Here is an 18,378-nt window from a genome sequence, read left to right as displayed (position 1 = left end):
GCAAGATAAATTAATGTGAGTGAAACACGTGGCATTCAAAGAAGAAAGCCTTAATGAGGGGATGGAAAGCTGCAGGACAGATCTTGCAGACTAGCTGGTCATGTAGGTGGTAGAAAGGAGGGATGGGGGGGAGGGATGGGGGGGGGGCGCTTTCTCTCTGGGTACACATGATAGGCAGCCTCATTAGTCTTCAGTTCTGTCCAAGCCACGTAACAGACCAGCAGACTAGCTGCCAACAAACACTCCCCTCCTTTGCTGAGAGTGTGATGAGGTGTTTTTTGATGGAGGAGTCCACCTTTTCAGTGAGCACATGTCCTCTCAGCAGGTAAATTGAGGCAAGGTTCTGCACTCTGAAGCTACTGATGCGAGTGCAGATGGCGGCCGAGGCAGCATACAGGCTACAGGCATACAGCACATGGCACGGAGTACAGCCAGGAGGGACCCAGAAAAATGTGTGTGAGACAAAACAAAGATGACCGAATCAGGAGGGAGTAACATAAATGAGATGGCTCTATCAGATGCTGGAGGCACAGGGAGCGTGGTGCTCCCTCTAACAGACAGCTCCCAATTGTCAGATGACATTTTCAAAGCCACTGGAGAGGAACAAGGCAGGGAAGAGAGGCAAAACAAACCACAAACTAAAGCACATTCCAGAGGATGAGCTTCCAGGTTTCTAACTGAGAAAGCATCAGATCTGATCAACTAAAACATACATTCCATTTTTAAGAGAAGAAGAATCATAAGTCTCTATGTATGAGTTCACATCAGTTGCTGTACAGATAGCTCTATTTCCAATAAAAATAAATCATCTGAGGAAGTACAAAGCTCCAATGCCTGTGTGAAAATAATAAGATTTATGACTATTATGCAGGGCTTGGGAAGGGTTTAACCTTTTCAATGCACAGATTAGAAAAAGCCTCCGACAGTGCCAGGATAAGTACAATAAGGGTGTGGGTTCTGATTACTTAGAAAAACATCTCTAATGGAGGAGAGTTGTTCTTCATCAGAAAACCATCCAACCACAGCAAATCTCTTTAGGGAAAGCAGAGCCATGGCTTTGCACAGATTATACTGTAGCACAACGGCTAAAGCAGATTTGTACGACTTTAACTGCAATAATTTTAAGCATATTTTTTTTTTTCTTTTTATGACAGAAAATATAACCACTGCTTGATATCTGGAGCTTTGGCACAGATGTACAGGAATGAGCAAGGGGTGAATATGCTGAGAATCCTTCGGTACAAAAAGAATCTGGTCCTCTTTAGACTATTTTCATGTTCAAATGGGAGTCCCCGGGTTAGTTGTAGAGGATATGGAAAAAACTAGTCAGTGCACAAGCTTCATAGTAAGTCACCAATCCAGATATTACAATCAACAAGATACAGAGGTGTTGCCTCCTTAAAAAAGACCAACAACGGGGGCTGACTTTGGTGAAAGTCAAGCTAAAACGCTGACAGACTGCTCAACAACATTTGGAGGAAAATCCTTAGTCTGCCGTCTTATTTACTTCATCTACTCATGCCTTAACATGCCATCGTGACATGGAGGCACAGGCCCAAAATATTCACGGAAAGAAAGTTATACGATCTGGACGTTAATGTGTCTTGTAACAACCTACTGCATTTTACCAGTGACTGTAGTTTCACAATATTTCCAGAGAACTACAACTTTAGACGGCAACATTTAGAGAGTAAAAAAATCAAAGATGGCTGGTTAACTGCTAATGCTACCAGCATTTGGAAGGTGGTTATGTAATTATACATCTTCCTCTACATTAGTGTTTCTAATATGCAGAAATCCAAGCTTAAGAATTAAAGAGTCCCTACCCAAGTACTATAAGGTATTTTCTTTTGCAGTTCAGTATTCTTCAACAGGAGTAGCACTGATCAAAACAGGCTCACTCTAAGTGCAGCCTTTACAGACACAAATTCACGTTTGATTTTGTAGAAGTCAGAAGAAAAGAGAGAGAGCAACTCACCATCACCAAAGAAAGCTACTCCACGGCGCCTGTGCTAGTATTCTTTTGGACAGTTTCCTGCTGGCGGTAGCAGCACCAGCAGCCCTGGCAGCGCCTCCACCCTGAAAGAGGCTCACGCTCAAAGAGCAAGAGGTGGGCTGCATTTGGGTGTCAGGGCAGCGAGAGCTGCAGGAGAGGAGAAGCGGGAAGCACAGCTGCACATGGCAGAACAGGAATAGAAGAAGAGAATGGCAGCTGCCGTGGCAAGAGGAGAAACAGCGCTGGAGTCAGGGCCTATAGGCTCACTATGCCACTGACAGACAAGCTGACTCGTTCCTCTCCTGATTTCAAACCCTGCCATCTCAAAACAAAAACACCCACGCACTCTAGCTCCGCTCTCCCCTGACCCCAGCCTGCTGGAGTTCTCCCCCCTCCTCTCTTCCTTTCGCTCTCACTATACACAGCGTACAACCAATCCTCGTAGGCCGTTGCCAGCCAATGAGAGACTGGTGGAGAAACTCCCGCCCATTAGTGCACACCCATACAACACACACAAACAGAGGAGTGAAAACGACAGAGTAATGAGGAAACAGAACGAGTGCAACAGAGAGAGGAGATGAGTAGAGAGAGAAAGAGCCAGGGGGAGGGGTAGAGCGTGATCACCCTGAAGACAGAGCAACAGGAAAAGAACAAGAGACCATAAACTGTCTAAAAAATGGGTTCACTGCCTTCTCATCAGCGTAGAAGGATGCATTCAGAGGAGGACAGAGGAACAACAATAAAGACCCACAAAACTTAAGGGAAGAGACTTGAGGTCTGGAGAGTAAAGCCACCATTAGCCACAAAAAACACAGGATGAAGAATGGTGCTGCCTGAGAAGACTGTGTTACACACATTTCCACAATCAGCCGCTGACAACAGCCCTCACCTTCTTCTTTGCCTCGCTTTCAACTCTGTCGTGTCTCCCCAGCTGGCCACCAAAAGCATACTAAGCAAACACACCTTGTTTTTCCTGCTTCCTGTTGTGTGAGTGAGAGAGAAAAAAAAACTGAAAGCTCAACCAACTACAGAGCAAAAGAAGGGAATGGAAAACTCAAAGGCAGCCAGAGTTAACCCTCCAACATGCAATTCCAAATATCAACTCCAAACTAAATGTATTCATTTGACCAATGCTCCTCCTCTAAGAAAAAAAAAAAACAACAACAAGGTTCTCCTGAAGGCTCCACCTACAGCACACTGCACAGCTGAACACACAAATGTTTGAGTCATGCATCAAACCCAAGCAAGTGATGCAAGTGTAACTGCTCTCCAGAATAATTCACAAAACTAATCTAATAAGACACTGAGGCCTATCTGTAAGCAATGTTTCCAGTTAAATCAAACATGCTCTTTCTGAAAGAAGAGGATCAGTTCAAAACACATCATCTGAAAAGTTACAAGACCAGAACGGATTTACATTAATCAGAAATGCAGCAAAGAGGACAACCATTTTCTCTGGTGCTTCGTAGAGAGTAAGTGTGAGTGGGTGGAAGAATATGTAAGCAAGATGTGAGTGTGTGTGTGTTTGTAGGGCAGGGTGAAGGAAGGAGGAGGTAACACCGTGACTGAGTGAACGCACAGGGATTACAATACTCCTGAGCAACTAGATGACCTGGTACAATGGCAGCATGAGATTCATATTTGGTATTTTGCTACAAGAGAATAACTGTATAGCAATAAATAATAATTCCATCTAATTCTATCTTTTCAGCACACTGGTTCAGACTGGGTCAGGCCCAGTTGTCCTGCCGTCAATTTTTCCTGCTCCCAACACATCAAAATGTTGACTTACTGCTTAATACATACCACCCACTGACAGTTGACATAGCAATCAAATCAGTGTCATTCACTTGACCAGTGATTATAACCTGTTGGTCATAATGCTATGGCTGATCAGTGTCTTCTGTGTGTAGTTTCAGAGGAAGCATGTATGTAGCTACACCGATCAGCAACAACATTAAAACCACTGACAGGAGAAGTAAATAACACTGACCATCTTGTGACAATACAATGTTCTGCTGGGAAACGTTTGGACCTGGCATTCGTGTGGATGTTATTTAGACATGTACCACCCACCTAGACCAGACCAGATATAAATAGGAGAGAGTCAAAGCCTTTGTAACATGAAAACTTGATTACAAAAAAAGAGAGAAATACTTTTGCATCAGTGTCACAGTGTGAAGTATCACAATATAGATGTCAGCCTATCAATAATATATCACTGTTCTGAACCTTGGCATGATGCAATATTAATTATTAGCTCAACATCTGCGACTTTGGAAATAACAATCTAGACATAATGCACTTTATCATTAGAAGCTACATATCTAATATCAGTTTATTCACATAAATACACTGCCTGGCCCCAAAAAAAGTCACCACCAAATAAAAAAGTCACACACCCCAGAACATAGCACTGTCCTCACAGGATTGTACGGTTGGTACGAGGCATGATGGGTGCATCGCTTCATCTGCCTCTCTTCTTACCCTGATGCGCCCATCACTCTGGAACAGGGTAAATCTGGACTCATCAGACCACTATTAACTGAGCCCTGAGTTCTACTGTTGTTTTTCTTCAATATGATTTCACCAAACATTGAAGTGATCGCCGATCACAGACTAACATCTTTTCCACGACCACAGGATGTGTCTTTCAACATGGTTGTTTAAGAAATGAGAAGCTACTCATTGCATCAGTTGGGGTTAAATAACCTGTTGCCAGCTTTTTTTGGCCAGGCAGTGTATGAGCTGATCCTGCTATAAACAGTTGTGTTTATGCAACATAACCTCATCTGGATTATTTCTTTACAGCAGTATGTAGGTTACTTTATGCAGGCCGCAGTTAATGTAACTGAGCCAAAGCGAGAAGTAAAAGTAGGGCATCATGACCTAAATTAGGGAACTTAGTATTCACTAACAGGCTCAATGAAGTGTGTAAACAGCTGAGAGTCTCTGACATCAAGGTGCCATGTGTAATGCCACATGTTAGGGGTGATCACTCAAGAGCACTGAAGTGACTGCAAACTGAAACAGAGCGTGGTCTGCTTTGTCACTGAAGAGGTGACATAAACACATGCAATATAGTTATGAAACAGTGACAATGAGTGATGTTGGTGTTGGCTGTCAGCCAAGTCTGCTTTGTCTAAAGGTACATATTAAAGAAGCTGGTGTGATAGGTCCTGCTGTACCTTGGTGAACTGTACAGACCAGCAAGCAATCTATGTTTGAAAAAAAATGTTGAAGAAGGCTCTCATAAAACAAGGCTAAACCGCGAATTCCAGAAAGTTTAATAATGTAATTACTATCATGAACTCATATACTCAAGGAAAACAGACAAGCTTGATTCATATTTAGAAAGGTTTACATTGTCCTATGGCAGAGACAGAGGGAAAGTGAACAGTAAAGCTCCAACAGTTGGTATGCCAGGGTGGCAGGTTTGCCTCCAGAAGGGGCTCTGCAAGAACCCAGTGGGAGCCAGAGCGCAGCGGAGCTCTCCTCTAGCTCAGACCTGGCCCACATCGATTCTACAGTCTGTTAACCGAATCCTCCTGGAGTCAGCATTTGACTTACCAGCTCACCCAATCAACTACGCACATAACAATGTGCGCTGCTAAAACATGCCTGACAACTGAAGGACTTCATGTACCTGCACAATAACAAAAATGAGACCATTCAAATCGCACAAGGAGCAATGCCAATGTCTGCGGACGCTGAAAAGACAGAATACCTGCTTCAAGTAAAAGGAGGTAAATAAAATGACACGAAGAAGAGAAGACAGATTCAACTGGAACCTATTCTGAGAGAAAGATAATTCAACAATCTCCCACCGTGTGATTCCAATTTTAGAAGCGTTTGTATACGGTGATTCATATATAGGGCTAATCCAACTGATTGATGTGACTAATGTGTGCAAGTGTAAATCTAACTGTAGTACGCCAATCACTTGCAAACAACACACAGATCATTAATCACAATTGTCAGGACACTTTAGTGCCACACAGGTTCATCCTCTGGGAGTCTGCATTAACTGTTACCATGCCATTGCGTATTATGGTCAGGCTAAACTTCATAATGGAAAGATGACACAAATGTATTCAGGCAAATCATTGGATGTAAAACATTTGCGTGTATGTGTTAAAATGAATTCCAATTTTTTATTTTTTTAAACAACCAAATTGATCAGTTAACATTTATGTTAAGAACATCCTCGCCTTGTCCAGGCGACCAGTCATGTCACAACACTGCACTTCCAAGTTAATATTTAAATCTTCCCTGAAGGGGAAACAGACACACCCAGTGTATTCACAGCCAAACAGGTGTTACAATCTCTATGTACTCTTTTACTGACAACTGACATGCAATTAAAGTGAAGAAATTGTACAAAATTTGTAACATTAAGGTTTTTTTGTTTATATGCAAATGCCTTAAAATGTGTTGTTAAAAGTCACGCATTAAATTTAAGAGGTTTAAGAGGTACAGTTTGGAATTTACTCGAAATTAAGTGAATTTGAGAAATAACACAAACAGAAGTTAAGTGTTTTCTGGTTTTTACTTCCGCCTGTATAAATTTAACAATTTTCCGTGTTACTATAATGTATAAACAAGTATTAGGCAGTATGTGGTGACATAATGACGTGAAGGGAAGAAAAAAAACAAGAGTGCATGCCAAGCGCTGACTTACATTGAACAGGTTTGTCTTGTTTCTTTCACAGAAAAGTCCTTGTGCTGGCATGTGCTTCAGCTGTTGCCATGGGACACTGCTTCCTAGCAACACATCTCTGGCCCATTGTAGATTCTGCTTTAGGAAATAAATAAATAAATTAATAAATGAGAAAGAAACCCCACATACATTTGTATGTACAATACAATATATATATATGAACAAACTGTGTGTTTGTTCATATATATATATTGTATTGTGTAAACACACAACTAAATTCTTAATGAAGACAAGAAGAAAATTGCTCATTCCCAATCAGGAAAATGCAGACCTCTTTTCACAGCATGATTACTCAGAAATCAGTGCATCTCGCAGCGCCTTGTTTGAAAAGATAGCAAGCTAATGTCACTTCATGTTATCTTTCACAATCCAACTGGCCTATAGCATGAAATCACACGCTCCCTGTCCTTCCATCTTCAGAGTGAGGGTAAAAAAGCAAGTCAACGTGAGTGGAACCGTTTTCCAGAGAACAAAAGGGGTACTGAGGCTTTTAACACGCGATGTGTCGGGTTGAGAGGGCGGCTAAGCAACCTGTGTCAGCATCATCACATCTAGCGACTCTGTCATCAAGTCACTGCCAGGGTATATTTCCATCCAAGATGCTGAAATCTCCAGAGGAAAAAAATAAATAAAAATAGAGAAACTCACCATTTATTCAATTTGAGTCTTGGACCATCTGTATAAGTCTCAATCAAATGTTATTCTACATTTAATTCAAGGAAATTATCTTAATAGCGCTTGAGGCCGCCAATAATAGAATTAAGCAGACGCTACTGCTGGGAGCCAAAAAAACACAGTACTGCAAATACACCACTGAGGTCAAATGAGTATAATACAAAACATAATAGACCTTTCCATGCCCAATTTTCCTTATTTTGTATGGACAAAAGTTGTATTAAAAATTAAACAAAAACAGAGTGCTGACAGAAGGTTGCCATCACAGTAAAGCTCAACACAAGCTCCCGCTGCCAAACTGGCTGAGAGAGCACTGCGCCACCGCCCACACACACCTCTGCCCACAGAGCCTCATAGCCAATACAGGCTGTTTCAGCAACTTGTGTATTACTGCAGAGCTCACAGGCCCACGAGGAAAACTAAGAGAAAATTACAAAATGGCTATCACGGTTTTGATACACTTGATACCCTGAAATAATCAATCCAAAAAGATCTGTGTGCCTTTTGAGAAAATTGTAGGAATTCTTAGTGAGACTCATTCTGTAAATGTCACCATTAATGGCAGGGTATACTGATTATAGGTGTACAGCTTTGGTTTAATGGATGACTTGGCCTTTGAAATGCAATGAAAATGTGCTAGTGCTGTCACTTAACAGGGGAGGACTGACCTGATGAGTCTTGCTGTTGCTATAGAAGAAGGCCAGGCGGTAAAGACTCTTGTAGTGCTGAGGGAAGCGGCCAAGGCAGAGAAAGAGAGCACGGACGCACATTTCCACCAGCATTCGTCTCTGATCCGCATGTTCTGCAGGTAGGGCTTTGGGCACTTCTATCACCTCAGCGGGGGGCTCTGGCTTTCTCTTACCCTCACTGGCCAGGGATTGAGAAGTGGTCGGCTGAGAGGAAGTTGACTTTGGAGGGGTGGCTGGGACTGGGAGAGGGTGGGGGCAGGGATCTACAGAGACCCTGGGGGCTGAGCCTTCAGGTACAACTACCACCACAGCTTCTACAACTTCCTGGATAATTTTTTCCTCGGTCTGGAGTCCAGTGTGCTCTCCGCGTGAGGCTAAAAAAAAAGATTCAAATGGGAAGAAAAAAAAACATTATTAGGCTTTAAATTCAGAGATTGACATATTGGGTCTAAAGTCATCCATCATTTAAACCCAGAATACCTGTGTCCTCAGATACAGCCTGCCCATCCTTTACAGGCGTACTTTCTGATGAGGATGAACTGGCTTTCCCAGAGGCAGGTTTGTGGTTGCTGTCTTGTGAGCTGGTGGGATCTGTGAAGGCATCCTGGGTGGAGTTTGAGTCAGAAAGCAACACCACCTCACTGTCCTGACTGCGCTCTGCCAAAAACGAAAAAAAAAAAATAGCATAGGTTATGTTGCCAGCCGAAGGGCCGCAGACAGAGACAGATAACTTCAACATTTGGGATAACAAGGATAAATGCACATTAAATTACTTTAATTTCCTGACCAAATGGTGGGGTTTACATTTTTCTTCTTGCCAATAAAGTGAAAAATTATTCTACTATGTAAATTTGAATCACTTATTCAAAACATATTTTATTACAGCATGCTGTGTAGAGCTTTTTTAAGGTGGTAGTTGGTGACTTGTTTTAATTTGCCAAACATTCCCTGTCGAACATGGGGGAAACTGTACATATACAAATATGAAACAAAAATAAGCCACAAATACTTATCAGTGCATCACTAATTACACATTGTTATAAAGGAGAGATGGTTTGATTTGTAAGTGGTCCAAAAACAAAATGCCAGCATTCCTCCTAATTGCCATGTTCTGCAGCCTCAGCGAAAAAAAAAAAAATCCTTGGCAGGAAACCATAAATAAGAATCAAGAGGGCAACAAGCTTGTGCTATTTCAGAGAATAATGCACACAAGGGGCTTTTCAAAAAGATTCACAGTCATGAGTCAACAGCACTATGGTACTGTAAGATTAGTCTAAACTGGCAGTTATGCATTCGGTGCATCATACAAGACTGCACTTAATTTTAGATTCAAAATATAGTCTCTAAAAAAAGTTTGGTGGGTTTGAAGAGCAGTACCATTCAGGGAAGCCAGCCATATTGGAGACCTGGGCAGGCAGTAATCATGGTCAAACTCTGGTGAGGCTGTTGGAGATACGGGGAGCTGGTTTTAAAATATGATCAAACAAAAATCGCACCTCCAAATTTCTAGAAAATATTACCTGCAATAGCCTTAAAATCAATCATTTATGTTTCTTGACAAGTACATGTAATGCCACTCCCCTGAAAATGTAGAACCTGATTCAGACACACATTTCTTTAGAGTGCAAGTGCTTTAATATTATGTTAGGGGTCTTACGCAGCATTTCTGAAGATCAATATTTCCCTCCTGAGTCTGGCCACAATATGTGATACGAATAAAACCAAGAATAGCTTTTTCAGCAATGTTGCAAAGAGTCAGAGTTTTGTGAACATCTCTGAGGGGAAAATAACCCTGGCTAGTTATTTTTCCCCCAATAACTGCCCCTATGTTTTCCTCTTAGAGCAGCAACAGAAAACCCTTGTGAAAGTCCAGAGAATTCAGTTTTGAATGGACCCGATGAACAGGAGAGGAGCATTTTCCCTCGTAATAGTTTGATAAATGCATGTCTGAATCTGGCCCTACAGCCTTTTCACCTTGATGCACTTTAAGCAGGACTCAAGTCAGACAGATTGGACACTTACAAGCAACAATGTGCATGGTGGGTTATTTTCTGACTTTAGCCCAAGCTGTGAGCCAATAATAGGGCAGTCACATTCTATCTGACTTGGCATTTTCACACTAATTGGCCATAATTAGAAATTATATCCAATTAGCAGAAAACAGAAAACATGTTTCAAGCAAGATTTTGGAATATCTCCCAGGAGTTTGACTTTGACTGTAAGAAATTAAATTACCCTAAAACCAAACTCAAATAAAACGTGACCATATAATCCACCAGACAGTTTAAGTGAACTGTGATAAAGGACTGACTTTGTCCAGTTGTGAATTCATTCACCCCATTAGAACTACATGCATATAAATGACAAAGCAGGTGGTAAAAGCAAGCAGGCAAAGAGGTAGCAGGCAGGTAGGTAGGTAGGAAGGAATCTGGAAAGGGTGACAAAACTGGCAACATGGGCAATATGGGCAATATGGGCAATATGGCTGCGTTATTTGCACATTCAAGCTAAACATGATACATGGGGTGGGTGGACAGATGTCAAGAATTTTGTCATATGGAAAGACCGGCCAAGACGGTTTTCTCGGCAACAGCATTTGGGCTTCGGTTCCACAATTTACTGCACAGATATGGAAACTATAATAAAGCCTGCTGTAAGTATGTGACAACTATGCCATGTTAATTCTGATGTCTGGTTGAGATTAAAAACAAAAAATACTTCCCTTCTTACATACTTGATGTCTTAAATTCAAAGACAGTTATGACTGCAGTACTGCAAGAGCTAATGTGCATGATGGAAATAGTCCAGTACCCAATGTACATTACTAAAAGCAGTACTGCACATCTAGCATTTTAATGTACATTAGTCTGAAGTCTGAACACACATTTTCTATATTTATGTGCAGCTTCATGAAAGAAAACACTGGTTATATTGGTTGTTCAACACTAAAAAAAAATATTTTTATCAGAGCTGTCACGTAGGGCATCCAAACTTTTGGAACACATGAAAATAATTGCAAATAAAACCTCCACATAGTCAAAATTTCACAACAACAAACCTGATGTGATCTCAGCAGATCAAAAACTGATATCCTATAGATGAATACTGAACTGATAAAGACTCCCTTCCATTAACTTTCATAGTGTTAATTGAATGAATTACAAAGGACTTTGTATTAGGTCATTATAAAAAGGGGGGAGAGCTGGTTGATAATTAACTGGGGGTAACCAACGATCAATTAATATTGCCAACATTTTGGACAAACATCTGGAAGCTTACACAATGCAAACCACTCTGTTTAACCAACTGAGCTAAATTTACACACTGTGAAATTAGAGTGAAGATAATTGAGCATTTGCATGTTTTTTTGTGGGTAAATGTGTGGGACCAATTGACAGCAGCTGACTGGTGCTGAAGCCCACTCATGTCAGCAACAGAGCCAATGTGTCCATAATGTTTTAGAAGCGAGGAAAACAACAATAGTTGCATATCAGGAAGGGCAAGATGACTGGTAAGAAAAGAAAATTAGACCAGCAATAAAGCAGCCACAAAGAGATGGATGTTATACAAGCACACACACGCACACCTCACACACATACACACATTAATGCAACCTGCAAACATTGAAATCTACGTTTCAGCACTGCTGCTTCGTTAAACATAGCAAATTAGTCAAATAATCAGTAGCCATATTGCCCATTTCACCACATCCCAATCACCCAGTGCATGGGGATCATTGTAACTGAAACCAAAGCCATTAAGCATGGTGATTAGCAATCTGAGCACTCCCCAGTGGGCTTGCTGTCCCAGTGCAGAAAGGGCGAAGAGCCCAACCCCAGAGACAGTGTCTAGGACTGGGACTGTACCATCAGCCTGCTGCTCCTCATGCCGTTGCTGCTGCCACTGCTGCCTTCGGAGTGTTTTGCGTTTGGCGTAATCATGGTCAAATGGCGTGGCCACATAAGGAGGGGATGTCAGACCTGGGGTGGCAGCTGACGGAACGGAGGGGGTGAGAACATTCCCTATGCAAACTGAGGAGCTATTAAAGTCTTCATCCGTCACAGAGGGGGGTTTTTCCCTAGAATGAATCAGAAACAGGTATGTTAAGCTCTGAAATCAGTTCTGTTGTTTCCACAGTGCTTGCAGGGTCAAATTTATATCACTTACTTTTCATGGGACCTTGGCATGCTTGGCATACTCTTCTCTTCCCCCCTCGCAAATGGACCTGTAGCTGCCTCAACCAGCAAATTAAACAACTGTTCATGTTCCAGATCAGGTTTATTAGCTTCTAGTAGTTTTAGGATGGTGGCACTCAGGCGAAAATGCAACTAAAAAAAAAAGAAAAAAAATTTGTGTTATTTTATAGGACACTGCATTGACGTAACAAAACTAGAAACTATTTGACCCATCAGTCACAAATAGCTTACCTCCAAGGCTTCCATGGCCAGGTCGGGAGGATTATGGTAATGGATTTTCCGGGGGTACCTGGCAGCTTCTTCATGCAGATAGTGTGCTGCCTATGAATAGAGAAGAGTGGAGAGTCAACAACCCAATGTAAGTTAAATTTTAAACTAGCAAAAGTTGAGTGAGATAAGGAGCACGTGTGCTGACATCAGGGTTCACTGCATCCACAGTGTCCTCCATGACACAGCTGCTACTGTGTTTAATACAGGTTCATCTGCCTCCACTATTATAATCAGAACAACAAAGCTATGACTAACTCCATACATTGTTCCACGAAGGGAGGAAAAAAAAAAAAACATCTTGTGGGAGTGGAAGGGCAGTAATCTTTGTTTCTGTAGGCGGATTATGAAACAACTCCAGGGAGATCAGGAAAAAAATGTCTACAATCAAACGATTATTCCAATTGCTTTCAACTAAGATTTTTATTTCCATGTTTTTTATCATAATTACAGCTATATTTAAAATGAGACTTTATCTGGAATTTTAAATATTACTTAATTATATTGAAGTACTAAGAAATGCGTGATTTTTTTTTTTGTCAGAATAACAATCAGATAGCTAAAGTTATAGTTTCATATTAAACTGTCTGATGCAAACTTTAACACAAAAGGTCATTAAGGTCATATTACAGAGCATATTTTTATGTTAAGGATATGTTGTAAATCACCTTTTAAAGTTTATATTTCCATATTTACTCACGTTACTTGCGTTTTCAACCACAGACCATGATATCATTTAGTAGTGACACATATTATATGACACCAGAGCAAACACATCCTTATTTAAAAAGGAAATTAATGACTTAATGACACTCTGACCTAAAGTCTCCACAATGGTTTACCTTTTTGTAAAGATGCAGATATTCCACTGGAGGCTGTTTGCGTTTCTCTGCTATCTTCCCCAGCATGTAGTGAATAAGCCACTCTTCTTCATCACTATCACCTTCACAACGGGAAGCCCCCTTGAAACACTGAAATGCTGTCCCTAACATGGAGTCTCTCCTTTCTTCCATCTGAAACAATACCAACACACACACACACAGCAGAAATTGTCACGAGTGATTTAGCTTAAGGTGAAAGATCACTTCATTTAGCAGAAGAAATTCTAATGTGGGATAATCAAAAGTGACAGAGTGTGACTGTTAAGTTAACACGTCTGACATAAATGTGGACACAACATAAACGGACAGTTGATATGGATGATTAACATGTGTCTCACCTGTTTAACCACCTCTGGGGGAAGCTCATTACGCCACTGTTTGAGCTGCCGTGAAGCAAACGAATGGAGTGCATAGGATATGTTACCATACTCAATCCACAGAGACAGGTTGGAACTGTCAATCTCCAGGGCCCTCTTAAAGCAGTTGAGTACAGCCTGGGAGTGCTTCCAAATGGGTACGTCACTTTTCAGCTCGTTTGAGTTTAGCTTGTCCTGGATACGGCTGGCCCTAGCTAAAGCCATACCAGCCCAGGAGTCAAACCTGAGGGAAAACACCATTTCTGTATCAATGCCACTGAGTATAGTCAAATTTTCACTGGTCCTGACTCAAAGGATTTTGATATTTTCAAATACTACAAGGACATTTATTTTCCAACATTTTCAGCTAAATGGATCCAACATGTGCAATCAGCAGTGTGAAGAAATTTGCTACCTGTTAGGACACACGCATATGTCATGCATATAGAACTTGATGGCTTTGGACTGTTCCTTGTTCTTGAAATGATAATCAGCCAACAGGTAGTAGATCTCATTGATGATTGGAGGTGCAGGAGCACTGCCGTCAGGAAGGCTTGGGGCCTTAAAGAGATAAAAGTTCAACATTTCTTTAGCAAATATGATTCTCAGTGTCAAACCAGCAAATGAAGATAAGAGTGACATAACGACTGAAGACAGCATTTAGTATGTCTGACTCAGTTGTGTTATTCACATTTGCAAGGCCCTTCCGACTGACCTTTTCTGTCGTGTCCTCGATGTAGGCTGCCACCTCATCCATGGTGAGGGTGGGAATGTCACTAGTGGGGGCGATGCTAACAAACCTCCTCAGCAGATTGGCCAGTTCTGCAGATACTGTGCTTGTCTTATAGCTGTCAAACTCAGGCAGAGTCTTCGGTTTGAAATACTGGAACATGAAGAGGGCATCACCCCAGAGAAGTTCAACCTGCAATACACAGATTAATTCCACTGATAACATTAATGTCACAGTCCATTATATTAGAGAGTAACACACAGTGGCACAGCAAATTACTGGTAACAATGTTTCACACGGAGTCTTCTCTTGAACTGCAGTGTTCCATAATTATGGACAGAATCCAGTCATTTAAATGCATAAACTGTGGGCATAACACCCACCTGGTGGCTGGACACATGTATTACAAAAATACAAGAGACCAGGGGCAGTGTGCACAAGACTCCTGCTGGTTTAGTCCTTAAGAAACCCTGCCTGGCCAAAAAAACCAAATAAAAAGGTCACACACTCTAATGTTTTGTTGGACCGTCTCTAGCTTTGATTACAGCATGCATTTGCTGTGGCATTGTTTCCATAAGCTTCTGCAATGTCACAAGATTTATATCCATCCAGTGTTGCATTCATTTTTCACCAAGATCTTGTATTGATGATGGGAGAGTCTGGCCACTGTGCAAAGCCTTCTCTAGCACATCCCAAAGATTCTCAGTGGGGTTAAGGTCTGGACTCTGTGTTGGCCAATCCATGTGTGAAAATGATGTCTCATGCTCCCTGAACCACTCTTTCACAATTTGAGCCTGATGAATCCTGGCATTGTCATCTTGGAATATGCCCGTGAACATCAGGGAAGAAAAAAATCCATTGATGGAATAACCTGGTCATTCAGCATATTCAGGTAGTCAGCTGACCTAATTTTTTGGGCACATAATGTTGCTGAACCTAGACCTGACCAACTGCAGCAACCCCAGATCATAGCACTGCCCCACACTGCTTGTACATTAGGCACTAGGCATGGTGGGTGCATTACTTGGTGATGGAACGTGGTTCTCTTAAGGCTACACAGCGGTTCTGTCCTAATCCCTTAAGGTCCCTTCGCATTGTACTTGTGGAAATACTCTTACTTTCACTATTAAACACAGCCCTGAGTTCTAGTGTTGTTTTTCTTCGATTTGATTTTATCAAACGTTAAGAGCTAACGATCAATCAGGATTTTTTTCCGGCCTCATTTCTTCCTCAAAGACGATGGTTCCCCACTATGCTTCCAGTTTCTAATAATGAGTTGGGCAGTTCTTAACCTAATTTTAATAGTTTCTGCAATCTCCTTAGATGTTTTCTCTGCTTGATGCGGGCCAATGATTTGACCCTTCTCAAACAGACCAACATCTTTCCCACGACCACGGGATGTGTCTTTCGACATGGTTGTTTAAGAAATGAGAAGCTACTCATTGCATCAGTTGGGGTTAAATAACTTGTTGCCAGCTGAAAGATAATCACCCATGCAGTAATTATCCAATAGGAGGCTCGTAACTAGTGCTTAGTTAAATCCATGTGGCGACTTTTTTTGTTTTGTTTGGTTTTTCCACGTCTCTGCTGTTCATTTACCTTTGTTAGATATTATTAGAAATATTCACCAATACCCCTTTGGGTCAAGCTGCTCCTAAACTGAAGAAATGGTAGATCCATTAGTAGAACAGTTTTAGTATGGTGGGAGTTCCTCAGAGGAGAGAAGTATACTAAATAGTAAGAAAGAGTGACAGTGTGAAGCACTGCAAACCAGAATTTTGCAGGTAAGTTGTTTGTGCTTCATCTAAATATATTCACAATTCTCACTCAGTGAAAAAAGCTATTATTTCATTAATGCCATTTCACTACCTCAATTTTTTTTTAATGACAATAGACATGTCCACCTCAACAACGACGTTAATGGATGTAGACTTTTTTCTGACCATGACGATCACTGAGGGTGTATGTTTGCGTCATCGGCAATCTGCTTATGCATGTTTGCCAGAACAGGTGAGGAATCATACCAATTATTCAAAACCTACAGCCACCTCTTCGCTATTTCACCGCCTCTTCATCATCATTTGACTCAGTCACACTTGGCGTTAATGGTTTTACATTTACAGTTAAATAAATTTGCACAGATTAACTTTTGTAATATGTAACTAAACCTATTGCCAGTCACTTGTAAGTAATGCTACAAATACTGAATTTACTAAGTGAACAGCACATGCAAGACTTTCATGACGTTTTTGAACATGTGAGTGAGTAACCTGTGGAGATGAGTGGTCCTCAAGGTAGCGGGCTTTGCTCTTCTTACTAGGATATGCATACAGACAGAAAAAGCACTGTTCCAAGGCCATCTCCAACTCCTCCTTATAGGGATGAGCATCGTTGTTCGTAGAGGCTGCAAACTCCTTTTCCAGAACCCGAACCTATACCAAACAAGAATGTACATTGTTTTTAAATTAAAGACAGATATGCAACTGTACACTAACTTACTATCTTGGTGAGGATACAGATATATTCAGAGCAAACAAACTCACATAGAACTTAAGGAGTGCACCGTCTGAGTTGCAGCACAAGGAACGACGGCCAAGATACTCGTGGGCTGTGTTCAGAAGCATGAGGGAGGAGGGCAACATGGGAGTGTCTGAGTCATCTGAGAAATGAGACATGACAGGGTCAGTCAGCGTAAGAACTGGCATTGCATAAGAACCGAGGGAAAAGTACAGGCAAGAAAATAAGAAGTCAACAAACCTTCATCATCCCCTATAGATATATGCTGTCGAAGCATGCAGTCAAAAGCAGCCTCCTCGTGTTTGATAATGCGATACAGAATAATCCATGGCAGTACAGAGAAGAAATATGGTTCCTTCGGATCATCAGATATGGTCATACTAAGATCAATTAACTGAAAAAACAACAACACAGAAACCACGTTAAAATAAAAAATTAACAAAGCCTAACCTGTTTATTACTATAGTTAGTTTAAGTAGTCTTTGTTATTAAACCCAGTGCTGTCTGCAGCTCCATTCTAACCTGAATTAGGTTGTTTGCCAGTCGAGCCATACTAGAAAAGTAAGGGACTTTGCTTAGAAGCTCGGTCTCTTTGGTGAAGCAGGTCTCAATGCCATCTAGCAGCTTTCCAATGGTGATGACCCACTCCTCCTTGCTAGGGGGGGAGCTGTTTGGAGCAGAGTTGAGTTGCTGCAGGGCTTCATTCAAAGCCAGCTCGCTGTACCCCAAACACTGCTGGTAGTCCTGCAGCTTCAATAGTGAATTCTAGGGGAGAGAGTTGAAACTCCAACAGTAAGTATGAACCATCACAGCGATTTAGAAAATACACTGATATTATTGCGGTGGTATGGCTAACCTGCAGCAGCATCAGCTGTGCAGGACGTTCAGGTGCTGAGCTCACAAACTCCAGAGATTTGCTCCTGTTTCCATAATTGAGAGTGGGTTGCAGCAAGCGCACCACAGACTCAAAGTCTGCTGATTCAAAGAGACGCTGGATCTCCTCCAAAGACTGACAACGCTCCAGAGACTTCAGCCTTTTGTCAATCTGACCATGGACACAGAAGTAACCCAAAATAATCAGAACAGCTATAGTAGAAAATATTTCGAGAGACTAATTTTCTATTACCCAAATATTGGACCAGAAACAACAGTATGTTAGAAATGAGGGATATATTGATAAAAGAAAACATTTTATTGGCCAACACACTGACCTCTTCCACAGAAATTGCTGCATCTACACGTAGGTTAGGTAGATTGATTGTGTAGTATTTCCCATCAGGGGTCTTTGGTTTACTTTGCAACAGGCCTACACAGACATCATAACTCTCAAGGGCCAATTCCATATCTCCCT

At 41.4% G+C, this 18,378-nt stretch overlaps 1 protein-coding gene across 5 annotated transcripts in view; it reads right to left on the bottom strand.

The window, feature by feature from the left end:
* The window catches only part of cabin1 (calcineurin binding protein 1), a 35,474-nt gene that overhangs the window by 12,081 nt on the left and 5,015 nt on the right, over nt 1–18,378 (bottom strand). Inside the window, exons 15-31 of one of the 5 annotated variants that reach the window (XM_084551430.1) lie at nt 18,239–18,376; nt 17,884–18,072; nt 17,550–17,792; nt 17,268–17,421; nt 17,054–17,169; nt 16,781–16,942; nt 14,496–14,702; nt 14,196–14,341; nt 13,763–14,024; nt 13,386–13,556; nt 12,508–12,597; nt 12,248–12,408; nt 11,947–12,158; nt 9,458–9,523; nt 8,561–8,737; nt 8,060–8,454; nt 6,678–6,794 (exon numbers count right to left, since the gene is read on the bottom strand). In XM_084551430.1, coding sequence (XP_084407556.1) covers nt 6,678–6,794; nt 8,060–8,454; nt 8,561–8,737; nt 9,458–9,523; nt 11,947–12,158; nt 12,248–12,408; nt 12,508–12,597; nt 13,386–13,556; nt 13,763–14,024; nt 14,196–14,341; nt 14,496–14,702; nt 16,781–16,942; nt 17,054–17,169; nt 17,268–17,421; nt 17,550–17,792; nt 17,884–18,072; nt 18,239–18,376 — 3,006 coding nt within the window. The remainder of the gene's footprint in view (nt 1–6,677; nt 6,795–8,059; nt 8,455–8,560; nt 8,738–9,457; nt 9,524–11,946; nt 12,159–12,247; nt 12,409–12,507; nt 12,598–13,385; nt 13,557–13,762; nt 14,025–14,195; nt 14,342–14,495; nt 14,703–16,780; nt 16,943–17,053; nt 17,170–17,267; nt 17,422–17,549; nt 17,793–17,883; nt 18,073–18,238; nt 18,377–18,378) is intronic. The other 4 variants (XM_084551431.1, XM_084551434.1, XM_084551432.1 and 1 more) reach the window with 4 other exon arrangements.

This window comes from Chelon labrosus (genome assembly GCF_963514085.1).
Source record: "Chelon labrosus genome assembly, chromosome: 9".
Classification (NCBI taxonomy): domain Eukaryota; kingdom Metazoa; phylum Chordata; class Actinopteri; order Mugiliformes; family Mugilidae; genus Chelon; species Chelon labrosus.
The sequence above is the reverse complement of the archived record's forward strand: the minus strand, read 5'-3'. Positions and strand labels throughout refer to the sequence as shown.